At 46.8% G+C, this 24,041-nt stretch overlaps 1 protein-coding gene across 2 annotated transcripts in view; it reads left to right on the plus strand.

Moving 5' to 3' along the window:
• The first annotated feature begins 7,151 nt into the window (after window positions 1-7,151).
• JPH2 (junctophilin 2) overlaps window positions 7,152-24,041 on the plus strand; it is a 79,761-nt gene continuing 62,871 nt past the window's right edge. The window contains exons 1-2 of one of the 2 annotated variants that reach the window (XM_032142210.1): window positions 7,152-8,011; window positions 16,449-17,610. In XM_032142210.1, the coding sequence (XP_031998101.1) occupies window positions 7,633-8,011; window positions 16,449-16,459 (390 nt within the window). In that variant the 5' untranslated portion in view covers window positions 7,152-7,632 and the 3' untranslated portion in view covers window positions 16,460-17,610. Of the gene's footprint in view, window positions 8,012-16,448; window positions 17,611-24,041 lie in introns of those variants that run through there. The other variant, XM_032142209.2, reaches the window with a different exon arrangement.

Consider the following 24,041-nt stretch of genomic DNA (forward strand, 5'->3'; position numbering starts at 1 on the left):
TGCAGCAGTCACCAGAGAATGATGATACGTATTCTTTTCATACGAAGGTGTTAGGAGGGTGTATGGATTGAAAAGAGCAAAGTTCCAATGACCTAGTAACTCAAAATCCAACTTGCATGAAAGTTTAGGCATTCCAGATTTGTGGGAATAACTTGTAGGTTATCTACATTCTCCGCAAAATCTTCCTCAAAACATGAATCTTGAAGTTAAAAATTACTCTGCTCAGACCTAATTGGGCCAACTTTAACTTTAGGGTCCCTTATTGGGACATTTGACTTTCTTTTGTGAATGTGACGTACCAAACTAATTTCCTTTCTTTGATACATCTAGGAAAATGGATTTGGTTTGTGGATTGAGGGATTAAGTCTCACTCTGATGTTCCAAAAAAGTAATATCCTGATTTCCACATGCCTTTATTTAACAATTTTTCATTGAACATTCATTCATTCATTCATTCATTCAATAAGTATCAAGTGCTTACAACACACCAGGGACACTGTACTAGATTCTGGGAATCGAACAGTAAGCAGAACAATATCCTTGTCCTCAGTAGAGAAAGGTGATGAACATATAAGTTGTATGGAGATAAAAAGAATTAGGAGATAGGAAGGGGTGGGCTAGGGATAGGGCTGCTATTTGGCGTGGGCAGAGAAGATGCTGTGATAAGGTGACATTTGAGCAGAGACCTGAAGGAAGTAAGAGAGTGAGCCATGGGGGCATCTGAGGGAGGGGGCATTCTTGGCAGAAGGAACCACAAGGATGCCAATGCAGCTTGAGCCGGTGGGGTCAGAGAGAGATGGATAGGGCCAGATCATGGAGGGCCTGGTAGGCCATTTTAAAGGTGTTAGCTCTTACTGTGAGTGAGATAGGGAGCCATTTGGGGGAGCAGAGGAGAGAGACATGACCAGACTCAACGTCTTAACTTTTTTTTTTTTTTTTTTTTTTGAGACAGAGTCTTGCTCTGTCACCCAGGCTGGAGTGCAGTGGCACAATCTCAGCTCACTGCAACCTCCACCTCCCGGGTTCAAGCAATTCTTCTGTCTCAGCCTCCCAGGTAGCTGGGATCACAGGTATGTGCCACCATGTCTGGCTAATTTTTTTGTATGTTTAGTAGAGATGGGGTTTTGCCATTTTGCCAGTCTGGTCTCGAACTCCTGACCTCAGGCAATCTGCCCACCTTGCCTTCCAAAAGTGCTGGGATTACAGGCATGAGCCACCATGCCCAGCTGAGACTTAACCTTTTGAAAGAGCACTGGCTACTATGTGCAGACTAAGGGAAGGCAAGGAGGACAGTTAGGAAGCTACTGCAGTGAGTCAGGCAATGGGTTTGGTGGCTTGGGCACTTGGCAGTGCAGGAGATAATATGTGTTCTGGAAGGTTTTTTTTGTTTGTTTTGACAGAGTCTCACTCACTCTGTTGCTCAGGCTAGAGTGCAGTGTTGTGATCTCAGCTCACTGCAATCTCCGCCTCCCAGTTCAAGCAATTCTCCTGCCTCAGCCTCCCGAGTAACTGGGACTACAGGTGCATGCCGCCACACCCGGCTAATTTTTGTATATTTAGTAGAGATGGGGTTTCACCATGTTGGCCAGGCTGGTCTCGAACTCCCGAGCTCATGATCTGCCTGCCTCTGCCTCCCAGAGTGCTGGGATTACAGGTGTGAGCCACCGCACCCAGCCTGTTCTGGAATTATTTTAATCCAAATCCCTTCAGGGATTTGCCGATGGACTGGATTTAAGGTGTGAGAGAAAGATGAATTAAGGTTGACTCCAAAGGTTTTAATAAGTTTGGAGTCGGCTGGAGGGACACATTTGCAAGTGGAAATTGAGAGTTTCATTTGTTCTTGTCAAGTCTGAGATGCTCGTGAGATATTTAGAAATGTTGAGTAGGTGGCTGGATGTCTGACTGAAGATCAGGAGAGTGGTGCAGACTGGGGATGCAGACTTCGAAGTCATCGGTAGAGGGAGGTTATGCAAAGCCATGTGACTAGAGACCTCCTCAGAAATGAATGTAGATAAAGAAGCCAGAGAACGAAGGTTTGGGACATTCCCAAGGTACAGAACTCAGGGATGAGGAGGAACCAGTAAGGCAGGAGCAGAACCGAGAGAGATTCTAGAAGTCAATTGAAAAAGGATTTCAGAAGGGGATCATCAGCTGCTAGATGCTGGGAAGACCAGGAGCACCCACTATGTGCAGGCACTGGGTAGACACAGATGAGCTGCAATATCTACTGTACAGCAGGTGCTCAGGTTTTTTAATAATTTAAGTTCTGAGGTACATGTTCAGGGCATGCAGGTTTGTTACATAGGTAAGCATGTGCCGTGGTGGTTTGCTGCACCTATCAACCCATCACCTAGGTATTAAGCCTATTAAGCCCCGTATGCATTAGCGATTTATTCTGGTGCTCTCTCTCTTCCTGCTCCCCCACCCTACCCACAGGCCCCATTGTTCCCCTGTCTGTGTCCATGTGTTTCCATTGTTCAGCTCCCACTTATAAGTAAGAACGTGTTCGGTTTTCTGTTCCTGTGTTAGTTTGCCGAGAATAATGACTTTCAGCTTCATCCGTGTCCCTGCAAAGGACATGATCTCATTCCTTTTTATGGCTGCATAGTATTCCATGGTGTATATGTGCCACATTTTCTTTACTCAGTCTATCATTGATGGACATTTGGGTTGATTCACTGATCATTAGAGAAATGCAAATCAAAACCAAAATGAGAAACCACCTCATACCAGTCAGAATGGCAATTATTAAAAAGTCAAGAAACAAAAGATGCTGGTAAGGCTGTGGAGAAATAGGGATGCTCTTATACTTTTGGTGGGAATATAAGTTAGTTCAACCCTTGTGGCAGACATTATGGTGATTCCTCAAAGACCTAGAACCAGAAATACCATTTGACCCAGCAGTCTCATTACTGATTTATATTCCTTTGGGAATGGGTTTGGTGGCTTGGGCACTTGGCAGTGCCCAAGGAATATATATTTATATTCCTTTGGGAATATAAATCATTCTATTATAAAGATACATGCACACCTATGTTCACTGCAGCACTATTCACTCTTTTTTGGAAAGAAGAAAATCTTTGCTTTAAACAACTCATAGTCTGGGGGAGGAGCCAGCATGTGGGAAGGGCACTAGCCCAGCTGGGAAACCTGCCTGGAAAGGCTTCCTGGGCAGTGAGGCTCGCTGTGCTGAGCCTTCCATGGCTGAGAAGAACTCCAGTGGGTTTCTGGGTGCAGTCCTTCTCCTTGTTCTGGATTTCCAGTTCTCTCCCTTTGAGGCTCCCAGAGAAGCAGTCAAGCTTGAGAAGTTGAGCAGGAAATAGAGGGAGAAAGTGACCAGGGAACAGAACTAGGGAGTAGGAAGAGATCTGGGATGAAGGGAGGGAATAGGCTAGCTACCTTTAAAACCAGTTTATAATTATTTCAAGTTTATTTTATTTTTTATTTTTATTTATTTATTTTTGAGATGGAGTCTCACTCTGTCGCCTAGGTTGGAGTGCAGTGGCACAATCTCGGCTCACTGCAACCTCTGCCTCCTGGGTTCAAGTGATTCTCCTGCCTCAGCGCCCCAGTAGCTGGGATTACAGGCAGGTGCCACCACGCCCGTCTAATTTTTGTATTTTTAGTAGAGACGGGGTTTTGCCATGTTGGCCAGGCTGGTCTCAAACCCCTGACCTCAGATAATCCGCCTACCTTGGCCTCTTGAAGTGCTAGGATTACAGGTGTGAGCCACCGTGCCAGGCCTATTTATTTTTAAATTATTATTTATTTATTTGGTTTTTTTGAGAGAGAGGATCTTGCTCCATCACTCAGGCTGGAGTGCAGTGGTGCGATCATGGCTCCCTGCATCCTCAACCTCCCAGGCTCAAGCGATCCTCCTGCCTCAGCTTTCTGAGTAGCTGGGACCACAGGCATGCACCACCATGCCCAGCTAATATTTCAAGTTTAGTAAATTCCATTGGATTTGAAGAACTTGGTTTTTCTGAGGAAAGTCCGTTGTAATGCACATAACGCCACAAGAGGTCACCCTTTCCCTGAAATGCACTGGTTTAAAAGGCGGGACAAATGGTAGCTTATCAGAAAGCTCTGGGCAGGTAAGGCCAGTACCAAATTTGGCAAAGAATCTTACTTAAACTTTTACAAAGTCAAAGTATCCCTTTACCAGTAACTTTGTTTTGCAGTTTAAAACATGAGAATAAGGAGTGCTTCGATGTCAAGATATTTAGTATTTAGGAGGGGTTCTCTCTTCCCTCTTTGATGAATATTTTATTAAGCCTGAAAAGTAATTTAGTATGTAAGAGTAATACTCATAAGAGCTAACACTGATTATATGTGTAATGTGTTCTAAGCCTTTTTACAGTATTAACTCTGTAATCCTCACCCAGTCATATAAGGTAGATACTGTTATTCTTGATACCAATAATCCTCTGAGGCAGGGACTTTTACAGATGAAGAATTTGCAGTTTAGAGGAATTAACAATTGGTCCAAGGTCACACAGCTTGTGAGGGGCAGGACTGGGATTTGAAGACGTATCTAACTCCAAAACTACTCATCCTGCGGCGAATGGATTCATGAATTTTTATGTTATTAAACAGTTTCTTAATTTGAAATTTTACCATGGTTTTGTTGTTGTTGTTTTCTATCTATTTATTGATTTTTTGAAACAGGGTTGCCAGGCTGGAGTGCAGTGGCACAAATGTGGCTCATTGCAGCCTCCAACTCCTTGACTCAGCGATCCTCCTGCCTCAGCTTCCCATGTAGCTGGGACCGCAGGTGTGTATCACCGCACCTGGCTAATTTTTAAAAAAATTTTTTTAATTGTAGAGGCGGGGTCTCACTTTGTTGTCCAGGCTGGTCTCAAACCCCTGGGCTCAAGCAATCTCCCAGCCTTGGCCTCCCAAAGTGCTGGGATTACAGGTGTGAGCCACTATACCAGGCACTTACAGTGTTTTTAACCAGAGATGAAAATCAGATTCATCTGAGGAGCTTTTAAAAGAATTCGACTGCCCAAGTCTTCTCCCAGGACAATCTAATTCCGTAGGTCTCCGGTGGGGTTCTCGGATCTCTTTATGTTTTTAAGTTCTATAGGTGATTCTTATGTGTAGTAACCCTGGGTAGAGAGCTACCCTAGGGAGCCGCTATGAACAGTGGTTAAATTCACATAGGTGGAACGCCCTGCTAAGATGTAGCAATGGCTGCCTGGCCTAAGCATATGATTACAGTATTGAATCCGCAGCTCAAACTCCCCTAGCTTCCAGTTTGAGATGCTCTTCCCTTGACAGCAGAGCTAGAAAGAAGTTTGTGATTCTCCGAAGGCCTCAGTGAGAAGTGGCGAAAGCAGAACTCCCTGGGAGTAGCCCTGAGGTGTTCTTAGAAGTGAACCGTGCAAGCAGGCTGTCAGTCAACCTGGCCAGGGCTCACACCTAACTACCCAGAGGACACAGTTTTTATCCAGTATGTGCTCCCTATCAGCTTGGCAAACAGACAGTGACAGTGAGCCCAAGAGGCTGGGTGCCTCTACCTGGTGGTGAAACACAGATACAGAAGGGGCTCTTTAAGGTCGGGGCTGTGACCAAGGATGGAACCAAGTCCTAAGAACAGGTAACCTGCTGGAAGGAAAGGAGGGAACATTTTTTACCCACTTCCCGAACAGGAACAAGACTTCCGCAGTGACTTCACGTGGCCTAAGTTCTCATGGGGTTTGGAAATATGTCAAATAAGTTTAAAGTCAGATAATTGTCTAATGTTCTCTAGTACCTTCTGTGCTTAGTTCTCTCTTTCTCTTTCGTCCCCATCTTCACACTCACACACACACACACACACATACAAACACACACACTCTTACCACACACACTCACACACACTCACAACACACTCTCACCACAGACACTCATACACTTTCACACACACTCACACGTTCACACACACACACAGACACACACAGATCTTCCTAGTCTTGGTGGCTCTTACCTTTCCCAGAATTCCTCTATACTCCCATTAACCTTGGGCTTAGCTGAGATTTGCAGTCATTAGCTCTGGCCACAGCTTCTTGCCGTGGAGATTTATTTGTTCTTTTTACTGGAGTTTGGTGGGAACCTGAGTGGCTGGGAATCCACCCAGGCCCTTCTCTCCTGGCCCTGCCCCAAGAGCTTTCTGAACTCTGGCCTCACAGGCTCCTAGGACACTAGAGCAAAAGACAGCTCGGAAAGGGAAATTTTAAAAAATCATGACCCTTGAGAATTTCTGGGAGGACCTCATTACAACACAACCTGCGTTGACAGGAAGGGGACTCCTTTGACCCTCAGGATCGGCTGGGTCTGCGGCAGGGGGCAGGGAGGGCGCGGAGGCATCAAGGGGTGGGGAGAGGAAGCTAGCGGGACGCCCAGTCTGTGTCTCAGGCAGAGAGAGGAGGGCAGGCTCCTCTCCCTTCTCTTTGCCCTTCAGGGGAGAGAGAAAGGGAACAGATGGTTGCTTCTTGCACCAAGTTCTCCCCGGCTTCCAGAGGTGGAGGGAGCTCAGGGTGGTGCGTGAGCACTGGACTGAGATTCGGTGTATCTTCCAGACTCTGTTTCCACAGCCTCCCCTCTCTTTCTGACTTCCCTCCTCTGCTTTCGGAAGCACATGTGAAACTGTCTCCATTCCTTTCTCTTTAGGTCACCGGATTCCTTGATGGGGCTGGCAGTAGTGCTGTAACCCCAGGTCCCCTTAGGGCATGTGAGTGGTGATGGGGCTGAGGTCTGCCAACCTCCTCGCTCTGGGGGATTTTCAGTGTTCCAGGACTGGGCGTTCTGCTGGTCTCCCTCTCCCCTCCCTTCCCCGATTCCCCGGCGCCCTCCCTGCCCGCAGACCCAGGGGACTCTGAGAATGGAAGGGAGCTGTCATTCCCGGGAGGAAAAGACGCCAGGTTCCCTGGGCTGCCTGCACTCAGTTCTCAGCCTCCTTCCTTATCCCTCCAGCCACTGCCCGGGTCTGCAGCACGGGCGCGATTTGAAATACCCCTCCTTCCCGCTTTGAAGAAGGCTGGCCTGGCCGGGGGTTATTTTGGGAGCAGTTTCTGAGATCCAATGGCCTTGTTAGGGCAACACTGACCTTTCCGTCCCAGGAGGAGGGCAGGATTGGAGAAAGGGGGCGGGGCAGCGGCAGGGAGACCGACAGCCCCGCACACCCACTCGGGTGGAGAAGGGGGCCAGCGGGCTGCGGGAATTCAGCCTCCAGCGGGGGCTGTCACCGAGGGGAATTTCCCCTCTTTGAAAAGGCTGGGGACCCCTCCACCCCACCCTTTCAGTGGGCTTCTTAAAGAGATCACACCGTTTTCCCTTGGACTTTTGGAAGGCAGATTTGGGACGCTTTGTGGGACTTTGAACCTTTCCTTCCTGCTTTCTTTCCAGCAGGCAGCCTTACTCTGGCTGGTGGAGTCGGGGATCCCGGGCATGGCACTGACTAACCTACCTGGTGCTGACTTGGCGCCGGGGCTCTTTCAGCCTCTGCTGGCATCCTGCTTCCCCCCTCCTGGGGTGCAGTGGTGAGTCTGGGGGCCTGCCCCCGAGGGCACTGGAGGAGTGTTGCAGGCATTACCCACGCCCTCTGCACCCACGCTGGAGGACGGGGAGGTTGTCAGGGGCTATGATGAGATGAGCGGGGGCCGCTTCGACTTTGATGATGGTGGGGCGTACTGCGGGGGCTGGGAGGGGGGAAAGGCCCATGGGCACGGACTGTGCACCGGCCCCAAGGGCCAGGGCGAATACTCTGGCTCCTGGAACTTTGGCTTTGAGGTGGCAGGTGTCTATACCTGGCCCAGCGGAAACACCTTTGAGGGATACTGGAGCCAGGGTAAACGGCATGGGCTGGGCATAGAGACCAAGGGGCGCTGGCTCTACAAGGGCGAGTGGACACATGGCTTCAAGGGACGCTACGGAATCCGGCAGAGCTCAAGCAGCGGTGCCAAGTACGAGGGCACCTGGAACAATGGCCTGCAAGACGGCTATGGCACCGAGACCTATGCTGATGGAGGTGAGGCCAGCTGGGGGCCTGCAGAGGTGGGGCGGGGCCAGGGATGGTGAGAAACCCTGGTGGAGGGTGCGAAAGGTGACCGGCAATTGGCACAGAATCAGATGGGCTAGGATGTGATTTGCTGTGTGGCTTTGGGCAAGCTGCTCTACCTTTCTGAGCATCCATTTTCTTGTAGTAAAGATGGAGCTAATAAAGGGGTTATTGAGAGGATTAGTGGGAGTGCTTAGTACAAAGCCTGCCATACAAGTGCACACTCAACACACAATAAAATGTAACTACTACCGTTAGCATGTTCGGTATGCCCCTACATAAACAGCCGTGGAATATACTCTAGCAGAATTAGGATCTAGTCTTAACTGTGCCATGAAAATGATTTTCAAGCAATAGATCATGAGGAGTATTCATCCACCCACCCACCCATCCATCCACCCATCCAACTATCCACTCATCATCTATCCACACACCAATCCACCCACCCGTCCGTCCATTCATCCATCCATCCATCCATCCATCCATCCATCCATCCATCCATCCACCCACCTGCCTGCCCATCCATCCATCTACCCACCCACCCATTCATGCTTCCACCCAACCATTCATCTACCCATCCAGACATTCATACATCTACCTCCCCATCCACCCATCCTTCTTTCCATCCATCCATCCATCTGTCCATCCATCCATCCATCCATCCATCCATCCATCCATCCACCTATGATCCATCCATGGATTCTTTTTTTTTTTTTTTCTTTTTTTTTTGAGACAAGGTCTCATTCTGTTGCCCAGGCTGGAGTGTAGTGGCATGATCTCGGCTCTCTGCAGCCTCGACCTCCCAGGATCAAGTGATCCACCAACCTCAGCTTCCCTAGTAATTGGGACTATGGGTGTGCACCACCATGACCTGCTAATTTTTGTATTATTACGATTAATTTTTTTTTTTTTTTTTTGTAGAGACAGGGCTTTTCCATATTGCCCAGACTGGTCTCAAACTTCTGAGCTCAAGTAATCTGCCTGTCTCGGCCTCCCAAATTGCTGGGATTACAGGTGTGAGACACTGCCCGGCCTACATTCCTTTTGTGTTTCCTTTTTTAAATTTTTTAAAGATAGTTCTTGCTCTGTTGCTCAGGCTGAAGTGCAGTGGCACAATCACAGCTCACTGCAACCTTGAACTCCTGGGCTCAAGCAATCCTCCCATCTCGGCCTCCTGAGTAGCTGGAACTACAGGCACATGCCACCAAGCCTAGCCAATTCATTGTTTTTTGGTAGAGATGGGGTCTTACTATGTGGCCCAGGCTGGTCTCAAACTCCTGGGCTCAAGCAATTCTCGGACTCCGTGGCTCATGCTTGTAATCTCAGCAATTTGGGAAGCCGTGGTGGGAGGATCACTTGAGGCCAGGAGTTCAACATCAGCCTGGGCAATCTAGCAAGATCCCCATCTCTACAAAACGAAAAATAAAAAAACAAAGATAGGCATGCAGACAAACAGTTATACACATTATACACAAGTAAGTACAGACTGTTGTAGAAAGGAGAATTTAGATTTGAGGAGGTCAGGAAATACTTCAAGTGGAGCCGACGCCTGAGCTTGGTCTCTACAGGAAAGTTACATTTGTGAGGGTGGGCATGGGGCAGAGAGAGGAGTGAGGACAAAGGCTCAGAAGCATGAGAGTAGCAGTGGGTTAAAGAAACAGAGAGGAGTTTTCTGTGGCAAAACAGCCCTGTGGAGTGGCAGAGCAGACGTCATTACCTAGTCCATGGGGTGTAACATTGGACATATCACTTAGCTAAGCCAGTTTCCTCATCTGTGAAAAGGGACACTTTAAAATATCAGTACTGCTCAAAATGTGGTCGATGGACGGGCAACATCAGCACCGTCTATCCATCAGTTGGAAATGCAAATTCAGTGGCCCACCCAGACCTTCTCATCAGAATCTCTGAGTGTGGGCCCAAATACCGCTTTCACAAGTGTATCAGGCAATTTTTATACACATCAAAGTTTAAAAAGTATTGATTTAAATTAGGGCCTAGTAAACCATAAAGCATGGGCTGAACTGGCTCGCTGTCAGTTCTGCACAGCTTATAAGCTGAGAATGATGGAAAAGAAGAAGAACAACAACAACAATATTTTTTGACATGTGAAATTATTTGTAAAGCCCCTACGTAACATCCTCAATTTTGCTTCTTGTCCTGCAAAACCCAAAGTATTTACTATCTGACTTTTTTTGTTTGTTTGTTTTTTGAGACAGGGTCTTACTCTGTAGCCCAGGCTGGAGTGCAGTGGCACAATCTCAGCTCACTGCAACCTCTGCCTCCCAGGTTCAAGTGATTCTCCTACATCAGCCTCCCAAGTAGCTGGGACTACAGGCACCCGCCACCACACCCCGCTAATTTTGTGTGTGTGTGTGTGTGTGTATTTTTTGGTAGAAATGGGATTTTGCCACGTTGGCCAGGTTGGTCTTGAACTCCTGACCTCAAGTGATCCACCTGCCTTGGCTTCCCAAAGTGCTGCGATTACGGGTGTGAACCGTCACACTCCGCCCTACCTGACTCTTTACAGTGAAAGTTTGCTGGCTGCAGTTTTGAATGGTCATTCAAACTCTTTCTGACGCAGGATAATTCTATGGAGTCTTCCTAATGAGCTGCATTGGAAAGAGGAACTGACACAGATAACTCAAAACTGGCTAATTTTTACAAATGACATTTGGCATCAGAAGGCATTCATAGGACATTATATTCGTCACTAGTGTCTCTTCTTTTTGACAGTGGCCAGGAAGTGTGGGAATGGGGCTGGGATCAGGGCAGCTGGGGCAGGAAAAGGCATCAGCCAGCCCAGGGAGCAAGGTTTGCTGAAGCCGAGGCCCTTGGGCATGTTGAAAGCAGCCTCAGGTGCAGGATAGATTTGTATCTGAGCTGCCAGTTGGTGAGTGTCTGGGTGAGGGCCTGCCCTCGAGACCGTGTCTGGATGTTAACGAGGTCCCTGGAGTTTGTGCAGGTGCCTATGGCTGCTACCCAGCACTGGCTGGGAACTGAAGAGCCCTGAGCACAGATTATGGCTCCACCACTTGCTAGTTGGGTGACCTTGAACTGTTTTCTGAGCCTCTTGAATCTAGTGCAATTCAGTTCAGCAGACGTTTATGCCAGGCACAGTGCTAGGCACTGGAGACACAGCAGAGAGCAAGCCTCAGTTTCTCTGGCTAAAAATGGAGATAATCCTTGAGTGCTTATACGGCGTCAGTTACCTATACACAGTGGTGTACTGTAGGCATGCGTAGAATGTCCGTTCCCATCCCTCTTCTCTTCTAACCAAGGTGTGTGTGTGCGTGTGTTCATGTGTGTCTGTGTGTGCACGTGTCTCTCTGTGTGTGTGTATGTGTGTGTATGTGTGTGTTTTGGGTCTGGATGTGAGTCACAGGACACAAATCTCTGGGTCAAAATGAGCATAGGAAACCATAGGCCCATCTCCCAATGTGTCTAAAAGAGGAAAACCTATTCATTCATTCATTCATTCATTCATGCAACCAGTACTACTGAGCACCTGCTCTGTTCCAGGCACTGCTTCACAGCAAGTTCTAGGGCGGGGGCAGTGAGCAAGACAAGGTCCTCAAGGAGCTCCCTGTCCAGTGGAGAAACATAAACTAGAAAACAAACATACATGTAATCTCCAAAAGTTACAAGTGTTATGGAAAAAACTAACAGAGGCGGAAGAGGAAGCTGTTCTTACATGGAGTCGTCTCAGAAGCGGGGTGGGGGAGCCTGTAGAGGAAGTAGGTCCCCTCAGGCAGAGGGAATCCCGTTGCAAAGGCCCCAAGGCAGGGCTGGGCTTGGCAGGTTTGAGGAACAGCAAGAATGCCAGAGTGAGTGAGGGGTGCAGACATCGTGGCCTGGGCTGGATCACACAGGCTTTGCAGGCCCTGGATTTTATCCCAAGTGTGCCCAGGAGCTCTTCAGGCCAGGTGACCAGAAGCCCTGCTGCCTTGGTTTGTCAGAGCCCCAGACTTCTCCCAGAAGAGACGACCCCACATCCAGGGACCCTGGAAACCTCACAGATTCTCTTTCCCAAGCCACACACGAGGTGTAACTCTCCAAAATTAGACGTGGCCACTGCTTTGGAAAATCTCTTTAATCAACCTGTCATCAGTCCCCCGAGGGTTTGTTAAGGATCTGCCCTCACCCTTTGCCCCAACCTGGGTATGGCTGAGGGGAATATGGACAAATAAGATCCTGTGATTAGGCACGGCTGGGAGTCGGGCAGCCCTGGGTCATTCCCCTGGCCCTGCCACATTATTTAAACTCACCAAACCTTAATTTCCTTGTCTATAAAATGGACCTATCCGAATGTCTCAAAAGACTTCTCATGGGATGAATGAGTACTCAGCAAATGGTGGCTGCTCTTATTACTATTACCTATTATTAATTCATCCAGTGAATATTTATTTAGTGACTACAATGCAGCTAGCACTATGCTACACCTGTGGTGTAGAAATAAGCAGAAGGGAAACGCTCCCTGTCTTCACAGGAAATCGTCCTGCAGTTCTGTGTTGGGTGCTAGGTAGGGACAGACAGGGGAGTAACAAAGCCAGAGTGAGCAGCTGACCAGACGCAGGCATTCAGGGAGGCTTCCTGAAGTCAGCTGCAAGCCGAGCCCCGACATACGTGCAGGAGTGAGCCAGGTGACAAGGGCGGAGGGAGACTCCAGGATGAGAGGACAGAGCATGAAAAACTGTGAGGTCCAAAACTAGCCATCCAGCTAGGAGATAAAGCTGAAACTTGCATCTTATCCTCAAAGGTTCAGAAGTCTTCTCCACTGCCCTCCTTTTCTTGCAATCAAATGCTACAAAGGAAACAGCAGTTTTCCAAACTGGAGATGTCAACGCATTAGTGGATGGTGAAGTCAATTCAGTGGGTCAGGACCTACATTTTTCAAAAGGAAAGAACAGAACAGAACAGAATAGAAAAGTATCGGAGTATTTCACAGAGAATAAGATAAAGTATTATTTTCTGAAATATTTATTCAGTTGGTGAGATACACATATATATGCACACACACACAATGTGTGAGAGTGTGTGTGTGTGTTTAAAAGTGTCTGCATTTATGTATGTTTTGCAATGTAAAACGTGTTTCTTACTGCAAGTCATGGTCCAAAAAGTTTGACACTCATTGTTCTGAGGTGACTTGACTTGGCGTCTTCTTCAAAGCCCTGCCATTCCCATCTCGCAGACCCCTCCCTGTCGTCTAGGCTTTCTCTTTGGTCTGAGGATGAGCTCTCCAGCTCTCGCATGGGAAGGGGAAGGTGGGGCTGGTGCAGGAGCTCTGGCCTCCCAAACCCTGTTGTGAGCTGCTTGGCACCCCTCCCCCTCCTATAGCCCTCATTCCTCGCCTGGCCATATATAGCAAAGCTAAAAACAGCTGCTGACTTAAAGCACACGCACACGCCCCAGCCCTGAAAGAGTTATGTGCCTGTTGCGTGGCTGGCTGGCTGTTCCCACCAAGACACTCACGGACTCCAGACCTCCTAGAGTCCTTAGTGCTTATTGTTTTCTGAGGTTCTTGGTCCTGGGGCCCCTGCGTTGGCCTCAGAGACCCATAAATACCCTGAAACTTCAGGCATGATGTGAACATACGTGCAAGACTCTCTGTGTTTTTCTGGGAGGCATTTTCTCACATAGTCTCAGATTCTCCAAGTCATCTCTGGCTCAAATAAGTTCCAGAACCACTGATGACTTTATTAATCCCCTCCCCAAAATGTGCACTGGAAGAATGAAGCTAGAAGTTGACTTTTTTCCATAAAGCTAATAAAAATAATAATGCTAAGGCCAAGGTGGACAGATTGCTGGGGCCCAGGAGTTCAAGACCAGCCTGGGCAACATGGTGAAACCCCATCTCTACAAAAAAGAAAAATACAAAAATTAGCTGGACGTGGTGGCACATGCCTATAGCCCCAACTACTTGAGAGGCTAAGGTGGGAGGATCGCTTGAGCCCGGGAGGTTGAGGCTGCAGTGAGCCGTGATCACACTACTGCACTCCAGGCTACGCAACAGAATGAGACACTGTGTCAAAAAATATATATATAATAATAATAATAATAATGATAGTTAATCTTTTTGGAGTGCTTACTAAGTCCCAGGCACCGTTCTTAGCACTTGAGGTACTTGAGGTATGTTATGTTATTTATTTATTTATTTATTTTTTGAGACGGAATTCCACTCTTGTTGCCCAGGCTGGGGTGCGACGGCGCGATATTGGCTCACTGTAACCTCTGCCTCTTGGATTCAAGCAATTCTCCTGCCTCAGCCTCCTCAGTAGCTGTGACTACAGGCGTGTGCCACCATGCCCAGCTAACTTTTTGTTTTAGTAGAGACGGGATTTCACCGTTTTGGCCAGGCTAGTCTCGAGCTCCTGACCTCAGGTGATCCCCCTGCTTTGGCCTCCCAAAGTGCTGGGATTACAGGGGTGAGCCACTGCACCCAGCCTGTTGTATCGTTTAAACCGTCACACAACCATCTCATGGAGAAGTAGTTATGGCTCCTGTTTTACATATGAGGAAACTGACGTGGAGATCATGCAAGTACCTCACTCAAGGTCGTCTAGCTAATAAGAGGCAGAGATGCAATTTGACAATAATAAGTGATCATTAAACATTTTGTATTATAAATAAGTATTTTAAATAATAAACAGTAAACAATGATACAGAATAGGACATGCTTCATAATTCGTGAGACCCAGTGCAAAATGAAAATGTGGACCCCTTCTTTAAAATCATTAAGAATCTTAAGATGGGGACAACAGAGCATTAACCCAGGCGCAGGGCCCTTCTGAGTGCTGGGTCCTAGGAGACTGCATGGTTCCAGCACCCACGAAGCTGGCCTTGACAATAGTAATAACTGTGCCTGGCTACTAGTTAATATGCCTTTACTATGTACCAGACTCCGGCTAAGAGTCTTACGGGCATTATATCACTTGGGTTACCTCAAACCCTCTCATCTACTACCCTAGTGGCTTTTAAACTGTTATAATTGCAATCCCACTATAAGATATGTGTTTTATTCCTTCCCTGGCAGTGAATGCAAAAAAAATATGTATTTTACATTGTAATTCTATACCTATACACATCTAAAAAGAATGTAAAATTGAAACAAACCGTCACGAAACAAGATTTCCCTTCCTAGGTGCAATGCTTGCTATTTTCTCTTTTATTCTATTTTGTTGAGAGAATTAAATGAGGCCCTGATCCATGTAAAGCTCTTAGAACAGGGTATGGCATGTGTTAGTGCTTTTATTACTACTACTACTATTATTATTATTACATGCTGAAAAGTTGAGACTTTGTGTTTAATTATGACGATTGGGTCAAAAACCCAAGCTTCTGTGCTCTGGATCCAGTTTTCTTTCTTCTGTTCAAAGCTTATGACTTAAGCTAATTTTAGTCCAATTGACTCTGAACACAGGAGCTACGTGATTTTGCCAGGCTGGAGGACTGAGCAGTAAGTACCTGGTATCACATTCTCTGGGCCTGTGACACATGTTCCTTGCAGAGATAAGCTTGAAGGAACTTAACTTCCATATTTATTTATTTATTTGCATAATAGAATATGTTTTCTGCTGATCAGTTTGTCTATCTTTATGCCAATGTCATGCTGCCTTGGTTACTGTAGCTTTATATTGTCATAAAATCAGAGTAAATTCTTCAACTTTGCTCTTCTTGTTCAAAATTGGATTATTCTAGATCATTTCCATTTTAAAATCAGCTTCTTCAGCCTGGGCAGCAGAGTGAGACCCTGTCTCAAAAACAAAAACAAAACAAAACAAACAAAGGAAAGAAAACCAGCTTCTTGATTTCTGAAAAAGGCCTGCTGGGATTTTGATGAAGATTGTATTAAATCTATAGATCAGTTTGAGAGAATGGACATCTTATTATCAGTGAGTCTTCCAACCCATGAACATGGTATATATCCCTATTTGTTTAGGTTTTCTTTAATTGCACGCAGCAATGTTTTAGAGATTTCAATGTCTTACACATCTTTTGTTAATTTTATCCCTAGATATTTTATTTTCTGTGATACTGTAAATGGCATTTAACATTTTATTTTTTCAATTGTTCACTGCTAGTTTATAGAAATACAACTATTTTTGTATATTGACTTTGAATTATTTTACCTTGCTCAGTTAATTTCTTAGTTCTAGTGGATCTTTTTGTTTTTGTTTTTCAGATGAAAAGGAATCTCTTTTAACTTAAAATAGTTTGATTGTTATTGAAAACCAAGTGTAGAGGCCCTGAGAGAATCTGATATTACTAAAGGAAGACATGTGATATTTAAGCATCTGAGACTTAGAGTAGCCAGATCTGGGTTCAAATCCCAGCTGTGCTGGTTCTTAACCATATGAACCTGGGTGCACCATGTAACCTTCCTGAGCTTCTGTTTCCTTTTTTCCTTTAGGGATGTGTTAAAATCGCCCTCAGAATATGGTCGAGACAATGAAACAAGATAATACATATGAAGCACTTAGCATCATGCCTGGCACATAGGAAAGGCCAAAATATATATTCCTGTATTTCCTTCACATTCCAAAGGGTGAATTAATTCAGGATGGCCTGAACCATAGCTGTCCCTGTCTTCGGGAAGATATTTGAGGACAAAAACGAGTTTTTGACTTTGGAACAGTAAATAAGACAAGACTCTGATTCGCTTAGTTCTGCCTTGAGTGCTGCCAGTGTAGATGGAATCCATGCCAGACACGATTCCATTTCGAATGTAGAATCAGCATAATTTAACCTCATCTTGGAAATCTCATGTCCTAGTTCACAGCCAGGCATCAGTGTGACAGTCAGCTGAGCTGCTGTCTTGGCAGCTTCTGGGCATTCTATGGAGACCCCAGGAGAGCACAGCAGACCCTTAGCAGGACAGAAAAGCGGACTGTATTAGTCTTTCCTCTCCACGGCCTTGTTTTCAGTGATTCATGTGCCCGATTGGCCAAATATCTGCAGACGTGCCCCTGTCCAAGGCCAGGCTTCTGGGATTCATCGAGCTTGCTTGTTTCCAGGGCCTGCTAATTCCGTGCCCAGCAGCTGTTCCCCGGAGCAGGCCCTGCCCTCCACACCCTCATGAGGAATGCCGAGTCTCATTTTCTGAGGGCCTTGGTTGAGGGTGGGGTGTGGGGCGAGGGGAACAGGGTTGCTTCCTGCCATAGATTTCCTGCCTTGGAGGGTTATCCTTGTTCTCACCTATCCCTTCCCAAGCTGAAGCCACAGAGTAGGAGAGAAGTTAGGGCTGGCACACCTCCCTCCCGTGTAACTTTCATTTCCTGCTTAAAGGGAACTGATGAGAGTTGCCTGGCACAGATCTGCGCCTGGCAGAATCCACAGAGCAGCCCAGGTGTGCTAGGAACTCCAGAGTGACCCCTGCTCCAGGCCAGGAATGAGCACCTTATGCCTGGAGGTCTTCCTGCCAATGCTGGCTGACCATTGCTGTGGATGGGGTAGAGTTGGAGTCACACATGGAGGCTGGACGGCTGCATGCAGCCTGCAGGGGACACTCTGGATGGCATGCACCATGTTTTTATTATTTCTATTTGTAATTAAATTGGAATCCTTTATGGGTACTTTTTTTTTTTTTTTTTTTAACAGGGTCTTGCTCTGTCACCCAGGCTGGAGTGCAATGGTACAATCACGGCTCACTGCAGCCTTGACCTCCTGGGCTCAAGCAATCCTCCCACCCCAGCTTGCGAGTACCTAGGATTACAGGCGCACATCACCATGCCTGGCTAATTGTTTTGTAGAGATGGGGTTTCTCCTTGTTGCCCTGGCTGGTCTCAAACTCCTGAGCCCAAGCCATCCGCCTGCCTCAGCTTCCCAAATTGCCGGGATTACAGGTGTGAGCCACTGTGCCCGGCCTATGGCTACCTTTTAACAAAGTGATCAAATTTAACATCATCAGTGACAGACAAACCTACAGTATGTACCCTTGATGGGATGTACGGAGAAGGCCAGCACTTTAAGAGGCCAAGGCAGGAGGATTGCTTGAGCCCAGGAGTTCAAGACCAGCCTGGGCAATATAGTGAGACCCTGTCTCTAAAAAAAAAAAAAAAGACAGACAGGGTCTGACTCATTTGTTGAGATTCTTTTAGCTATTGTGTTGAGAAGAGGCTGTTTTGGGAAGACAGGTATTAGGTGAGGGGGAGGTGGCATGGATACCAACTAGTGAGTTTATTACAATTATTACTGGTGAGATGATGGTGGTTTGCACCACTACCTTGTAGCAGCAGAGGTGGTGAGAAGACACATTTTGAAGCAAAAGCTTATAGACTGGATAGGATTGAGAGAAAGAGGAGTTAAAGATGGTCCCAAGGCTTTTGCCTGAACCATGGAAGGATGGTGTTGCCACGAACTGAGATGGGGCGAGGGTTTGAGGAGGGAAGGTCAGGAGTTCAGTACTGGACACCATGGGTGAGAGATGCCTGTTGAAAGTGTCCGTGGGCATTGGGGTTGTGGGCAGGCCTGTGCACAGGTAGGTGGGGCTCCTTTTAGACCCTCTCCCCTTGACCGTTCTTGCCTTCTGCACACACAATCATTTCTGGTCTCCAAGGCCCTTAGGGTTGCTGAGCTGACTCCAGGCCTGGAAATGGGCCTTTCCCTCAGGCCACAGGCTCCAGGGCTGTCAGCACCCAGGCGATGCCTCCTGGTTAATCCCCTGCTTCTGGGGTGAGCTACGGGGCATCATCTGGGGCAGCAGCCTCTGGATGTAGGGGTGGTGGAGCCCTGTCGGCTCAGGGACTTGTCACCCACCTGCTGCAACCTGACTCTGTTCCTGGGAGCTGGTCCCAAATGCCGCCAGCTCCTCCGCTTCGGGTTGTCTGTTGGTGATCCCAGGAAACCAGAGACTGTGGAGATTTGATGGACAGCAGCATTTGGAAGCCATGGGAAGGGACTTTGGTGCCAGCCTTGCAGGCGAGCCAGAGAGCAAGGCCTTGGGATTGTTATGGGAAAAATGTAACGCAGTCTAAATGCTCACCAAAGGGACTGTTAATTATGAGACCATGCGATGAAGTACAACAGGCCTTTAAAAAGACAGAGGTGGACCCACCTATATTCATACAGAAAGAAATCTAAGGCATTATAAGTGAACAAAAGCCATTTGGCAAATATTTATTGAGTGCCTGCTAGGTGCTATGTAGTGTTCTCAGAGATGGGATCAGTGGTAGACTGGTGAACAGCTAATCTTTTAGTCTATTTGTGATGAGTATATGGTTGCAAATTGGCAGAAAAAGGCCTGGAAGGATCTAAATCATTAACAGAAGTTACCCTGGGGAGACCGGACAAAGGTGTTTTCTTTTATATACTCTTCTGTTTTTTGGATTTTTTTGCAATGAGCATACGACTTTTTAAATTTTGTTTTCTTTTTTTTAAATTTGAGACAGGGTCTCACTCTGTTACCCAGACTGGAGTGCAGGAGGGATCTTGGCCTCCACCGCAACCTCCACCCCTGCACGGGGCTCAAGCAATCCTCCCATGTCAGCCTCCTGAGTAGCTGGGACCACAGACATGCACCACCACAATCGGCTACTGTTTTTGTAGTTTCAGTAGAGACGGGTTGACCAGGCTGGTCTTGAACTCCTGAGCTCAAGAGATCCACCCACCTCAGCTTCCCAAAGTGCTGGGATTACAGTCATGAGCCACCACACCTGGCTCACTGCAACCTCCGCTTCTCGGGTTCAAGCGATTCTCCTGCCTCAGCCTCCTGAGTAGCTGGGATTACAGGCAAGCGCCACCACACCTGGCTAATTTTTGTATTTTTAGAGACGGGGTTTTCACCATGTTGGACAGGCTAGTCACGAACTCCTGACCTCAAGTGATCTACCTGCCTTGGCCTCCCAAAGTGCTGGGATTACAAGCGTGAGCCACTGTACCTGGTCTAACTTTTGCAATTTTAAAAAAATGCTTCCTCCATACAAACAGTATTTACATGTAGACCTAATAAGGAGACCTCAGGATGCAAAAAGGGTTGGGGGTGGGGGTGTCTAAGCACAGTTTTCCAGAATGTAGGCTCAGAATCCTGGATGGCCTCCCTCTGTTTCTCCCCACTCTGGGTACTCAGCTTTTCTATGCAAGGCAGGGTTGAAAGAGCAACTGAGGCAAGGGACCTGTTTTTCAGTCCCAGCTGAGCTACTCCTGGGCTGTGTGGCCTTGGGTAGGTCCCTCTACCTCTCTGAGCCTAAGCTTCCTCCCCTGTATAATGAAGGAATAAGACTACGCTTACCCATGAAGGTAAGCAGATTTTCTCACGCACAACACTGGCTAATTGGGTGTGGCTACCTGTGGAAGTGGTGAGGGGGGACTGCAGGCTATAGTGCTACTCAGCCTCATGATCCATTAGCAATGTCAGTTGTGGACATGGGATGGGGAATAAGTGGCCTATGTGATGGATTACTTATGGGCTTGGACTAGAAGATCTTATCATCGTCTGATGAATTGTTTGTTTGTCTGTTTTGACACAGAGTCTCTCTCAGTTGCCCAGGCTGGAGTGCAGTGGTACAATCTTGGCTCACTGCAACCTCCGTCTCCCGGGTTCAAGCAATTCTCTGCCTCAGTCTCCTGATTAGCTGGGATTACAGGCATGCGCCACCACGCCAGGCTAATTTTTGTGTTTTTAGTAGAGACGGGATTTTGCCATGTTGGCCAGGGTGGTCTTGAACTCCTGACCTCGTGACCCACCCACCTTGGCCTCCCAAAGTGCTAGGATTACAGGTGTGAGCCACAGTGCCCGGCCTTTGTTTGTCTGTTGTATGGATAAAATTAACTTATTAGGACAATGGTATTATAGTAGAGGAAGAGTTTAATAAATGTAGGGCTAGTCAAGTGGGAAGATGGGGGTTTATTATTTAAATTTATGTCTCTGAAAGTTTGGAAGGTAGCGTTTTTTAAGGATAGTTTGGCGGGCAGGGGGCTAGGGAGAGGGAAATGTTGATTGGTTGGATTGGGGATGAAATTATAGGAAGTCAAAGCTGGCTTTTTTGTACTGAGGCAGTTTCAGGGTGGGGGTTATAGGACTGGTTGAATTAGTTTTTTGTTATGAGTCACAGGTCTGGGTAGAATCGTCAGAATGTAAAAGTTCAAAAAATATTTTAAAGGCCAATTTTAGGTTTTGACAGTAGTGATGTTATCTATAGGAGTCACTGGGGAGGTTACAAGTTCTGTAACCTCTGGCTATATTTCTCTGGAGTCATAATTTTATAAAGGCAGTTTTGGTCTCTGAGTAAAGAGAGGGTTAGTTTCAGGAAAAGACTGTTAACTATTTTTGTCTTAAACTATTAGCTCAATTTTTGAGTAGTTAGTTTGGTCTATGTCCAGGCATGAATGAAGACAGTTAGCTTGTGAGGTTAGAAGTAAGATGGAATCAGTTATATCGATTTTTTTTACTGTTAAATATTTTTATGTCAGATTGTTTTCACTGTCATAATTTTTATAAAAGCGGTTTTAATCTCCAAGCTCCACTCCAGCTGTGACCTTCTCAGGATTGAAATATTCTCACTTACACCAGAGTTGAGGTTGTCTATGGCTGTGTGGCACATTTGCAATAGAAACCTGAGAGCTCATATTAAATATGGGTTATTGAGCCGGGCTTGGTGGCTCCTGCCTGTGATTGCAGCACTTTGGGAGGTTGAGGCAGGAGGATTGCTTGAGTCCAGGAGTTCAAGAGCAGCCTGGGCAACATAGTGAGACCACATCTCTACAAAAAATAAAATTAGCCAGGCGTGATGGCACGCACCTGTGGTCCCAGTTACTTGGGAGGCTGAGGTGGGAGGATCACTTTAGCCCAGGAGGTTGAGGCTGCAGTGAGCTGTGATTGTGCCACTGCACTCCAGCTTGGATTACAGAGCGAGACTCTGTCTCGAAACAAAACAAAACAAGACAAAAAATATTTATATATACACAGATACAGGTTACTAGAGCCAGCTCCTACTGGCTCATGAGAGCTCAGGAACTTTGCAGTCATGGTGGGGATATTTACACAGTGGAAACTGACTAATAATACAAACTGAGGTTGGTTGGTTTGTTTTTCCTAAAGAGCTGGTTTGCTACTATATCCTGACTATTGTACTACTATGAAATGCCCCTTTTTCCTTCTCACCCCAATTTAGGGTGAGCAGCCATCTCAATTTGCCTGAAACTGCCCGGTGTTAGCATTGAAATTTCCACATCCCAGGAAACCTCTCAGACATAGGCAAACTGGGATGACTGGTCACCCTACAGTCTTTTCCCATGAAGTGAAGGGAGCCAACCTTTGTTGAGAGCCTGAGATCTTTGCTAGATAAACCATGTAATACAGCAACCTTGCAAAGGAAACTTGCTATGCTCACTTTACTGAGAGGAGACAGACTCAAAGAGACCTTATTCAAAGCCTGTGCTTGTTAATGCATTTGACAGTATCTGCTGAATGTCTTCCATGTGTTAGTTCGTGCATGGAGTGCTGGGGATGCTGTGGTGGGCAAGGCAGACCTGTCCCTGCCCCCAAGTGCATGTATCCTAACAGCAGGGACCGGCATCTAACAGTTACTTAAATACAAAATGTGATACATATTTTGAAGGGAAAATAGAAGAGTTTATGAACTGATAACAGGGAAACCTGGTCTGGTCTGATAATCAGAGAAGGCTTCCTTGAGGAAGTGATGTTTGAGCTGAGATCTGCAGGATGAATAGGGCTAAACTGGGTGACAGGGAAGGCCACACAGGCAGGCAGAAGGGACAGCAAATGCAAAGGCTTGTAGGTGGGACCTGAGCATGCTGTGTTCCAGAAAAGGCTGGAGCACAGACTCAGAGGGAGAGTGGGGTGGATGAGGCTGGAGAGATTGGCAAAGCCCAGATCATGAGGGTTTTGTGGGTCACAGTGAGGAACTTGAACTTCATCCTTCTAATAGATTCTAGGCTACCCCTTCAGACACTCCTTAAGACCAAGGACACATTCCCTGAGCTGCCAGGAGTGTTAGCAGCTGACAGATCCTAGCTGGGTATTTCTCTCCAACAAAGGGAGCTGCCTCATTCACATCCAATGACTGTAATGACCTGGCCCCCTTGCTTGGATTTTGGGCAACGCTGAAGGGCTATACCAACTTAAATCCCCCTGGGATCAGTTGAAGATTCTGTTGCAGATGTTCAGCTCCTTCCACTGCCAAATCCTGATTCCTTCCTTACACGTGCTCTTCCTAAGAGCACTCCCCACTAAATCTCCCACGCATCATCTCAGCTTCAGAATCTGTTCCCTAGGGATCCTGACCCGAGACAATCCTCAAGGCACTGGGAAGTTACTGCAGGGTTTTAAGAGGGGGAGTAACCTGCTGAGAGTTGTATCTTACGAAGAAGATGAGTGGCAGCAGCAGAGGGTCAACTGAAGTCGGGGGCAGGGAGGATACTACTGTCATGATCAAGGGAGAAAAGGATGTGGCTTGGACTAGACAGATAGGGTAGAGACCAAGAGAATTAAGGAGTATCGCAGTGCGTCATCATGAGAAAGTCATTTAAAGTCTTAGTTTCAGTTTTTCCAATTGTAACATCGAAATGATGATACCTGTATCTGTTAGGATACTTTCTTATCTATTCATTTTAACAATATATTAAGCAAAATTAACGAGAAATTCAGAGTCAGGTCTATCTGTAGGCCATGTGATTTCCATTATTCTTTGCTACCTCCAAAGATGTCTTAGCTCTCACTTACTTTCTCTGGGATGCTGGGTCCATAGTCTTTATCAAGGTGGGTTAGAGCCAAGCTGGGATGAGTCCCTTATAATCAGGAGCATCTGTATGGTGTCTGTGGCATGGGCATGTGTGCTGACCACAGTGAGCATTTCTGGTTCACCTGGTCTGATCTTGGTATGCTTGGAAAAGAGCCACTAACCCCTGGACTCCCTGATGCTCACCCCATATCTGCCATGCTCCATCTTAAACACTGTCTGAAATTTGCTGATGACACTTCTATGGGCCACCCAAAGATCTTGTGTCAACATCTGGTACTATGTGAGAGGACTTGGAGAAGGATCAG

The sequence above is a fragment of the Hylobates moloch genome, unplaced genomic scaffold (assembly GCF_009828535.3).
Source record: "Hylobates moloch isolate HMO894 unplaced genomic scaffold, HMol_V3 SCAFFOLD_21, whole genome shotgun sequence".
Classification (NCBI taxonomy): domain Eukaryota; kingdom Metazoa; phylum Chordata; class Mammalia; order Primates; family Hylobatidae; genus Hylobates; species Hylobates moloch.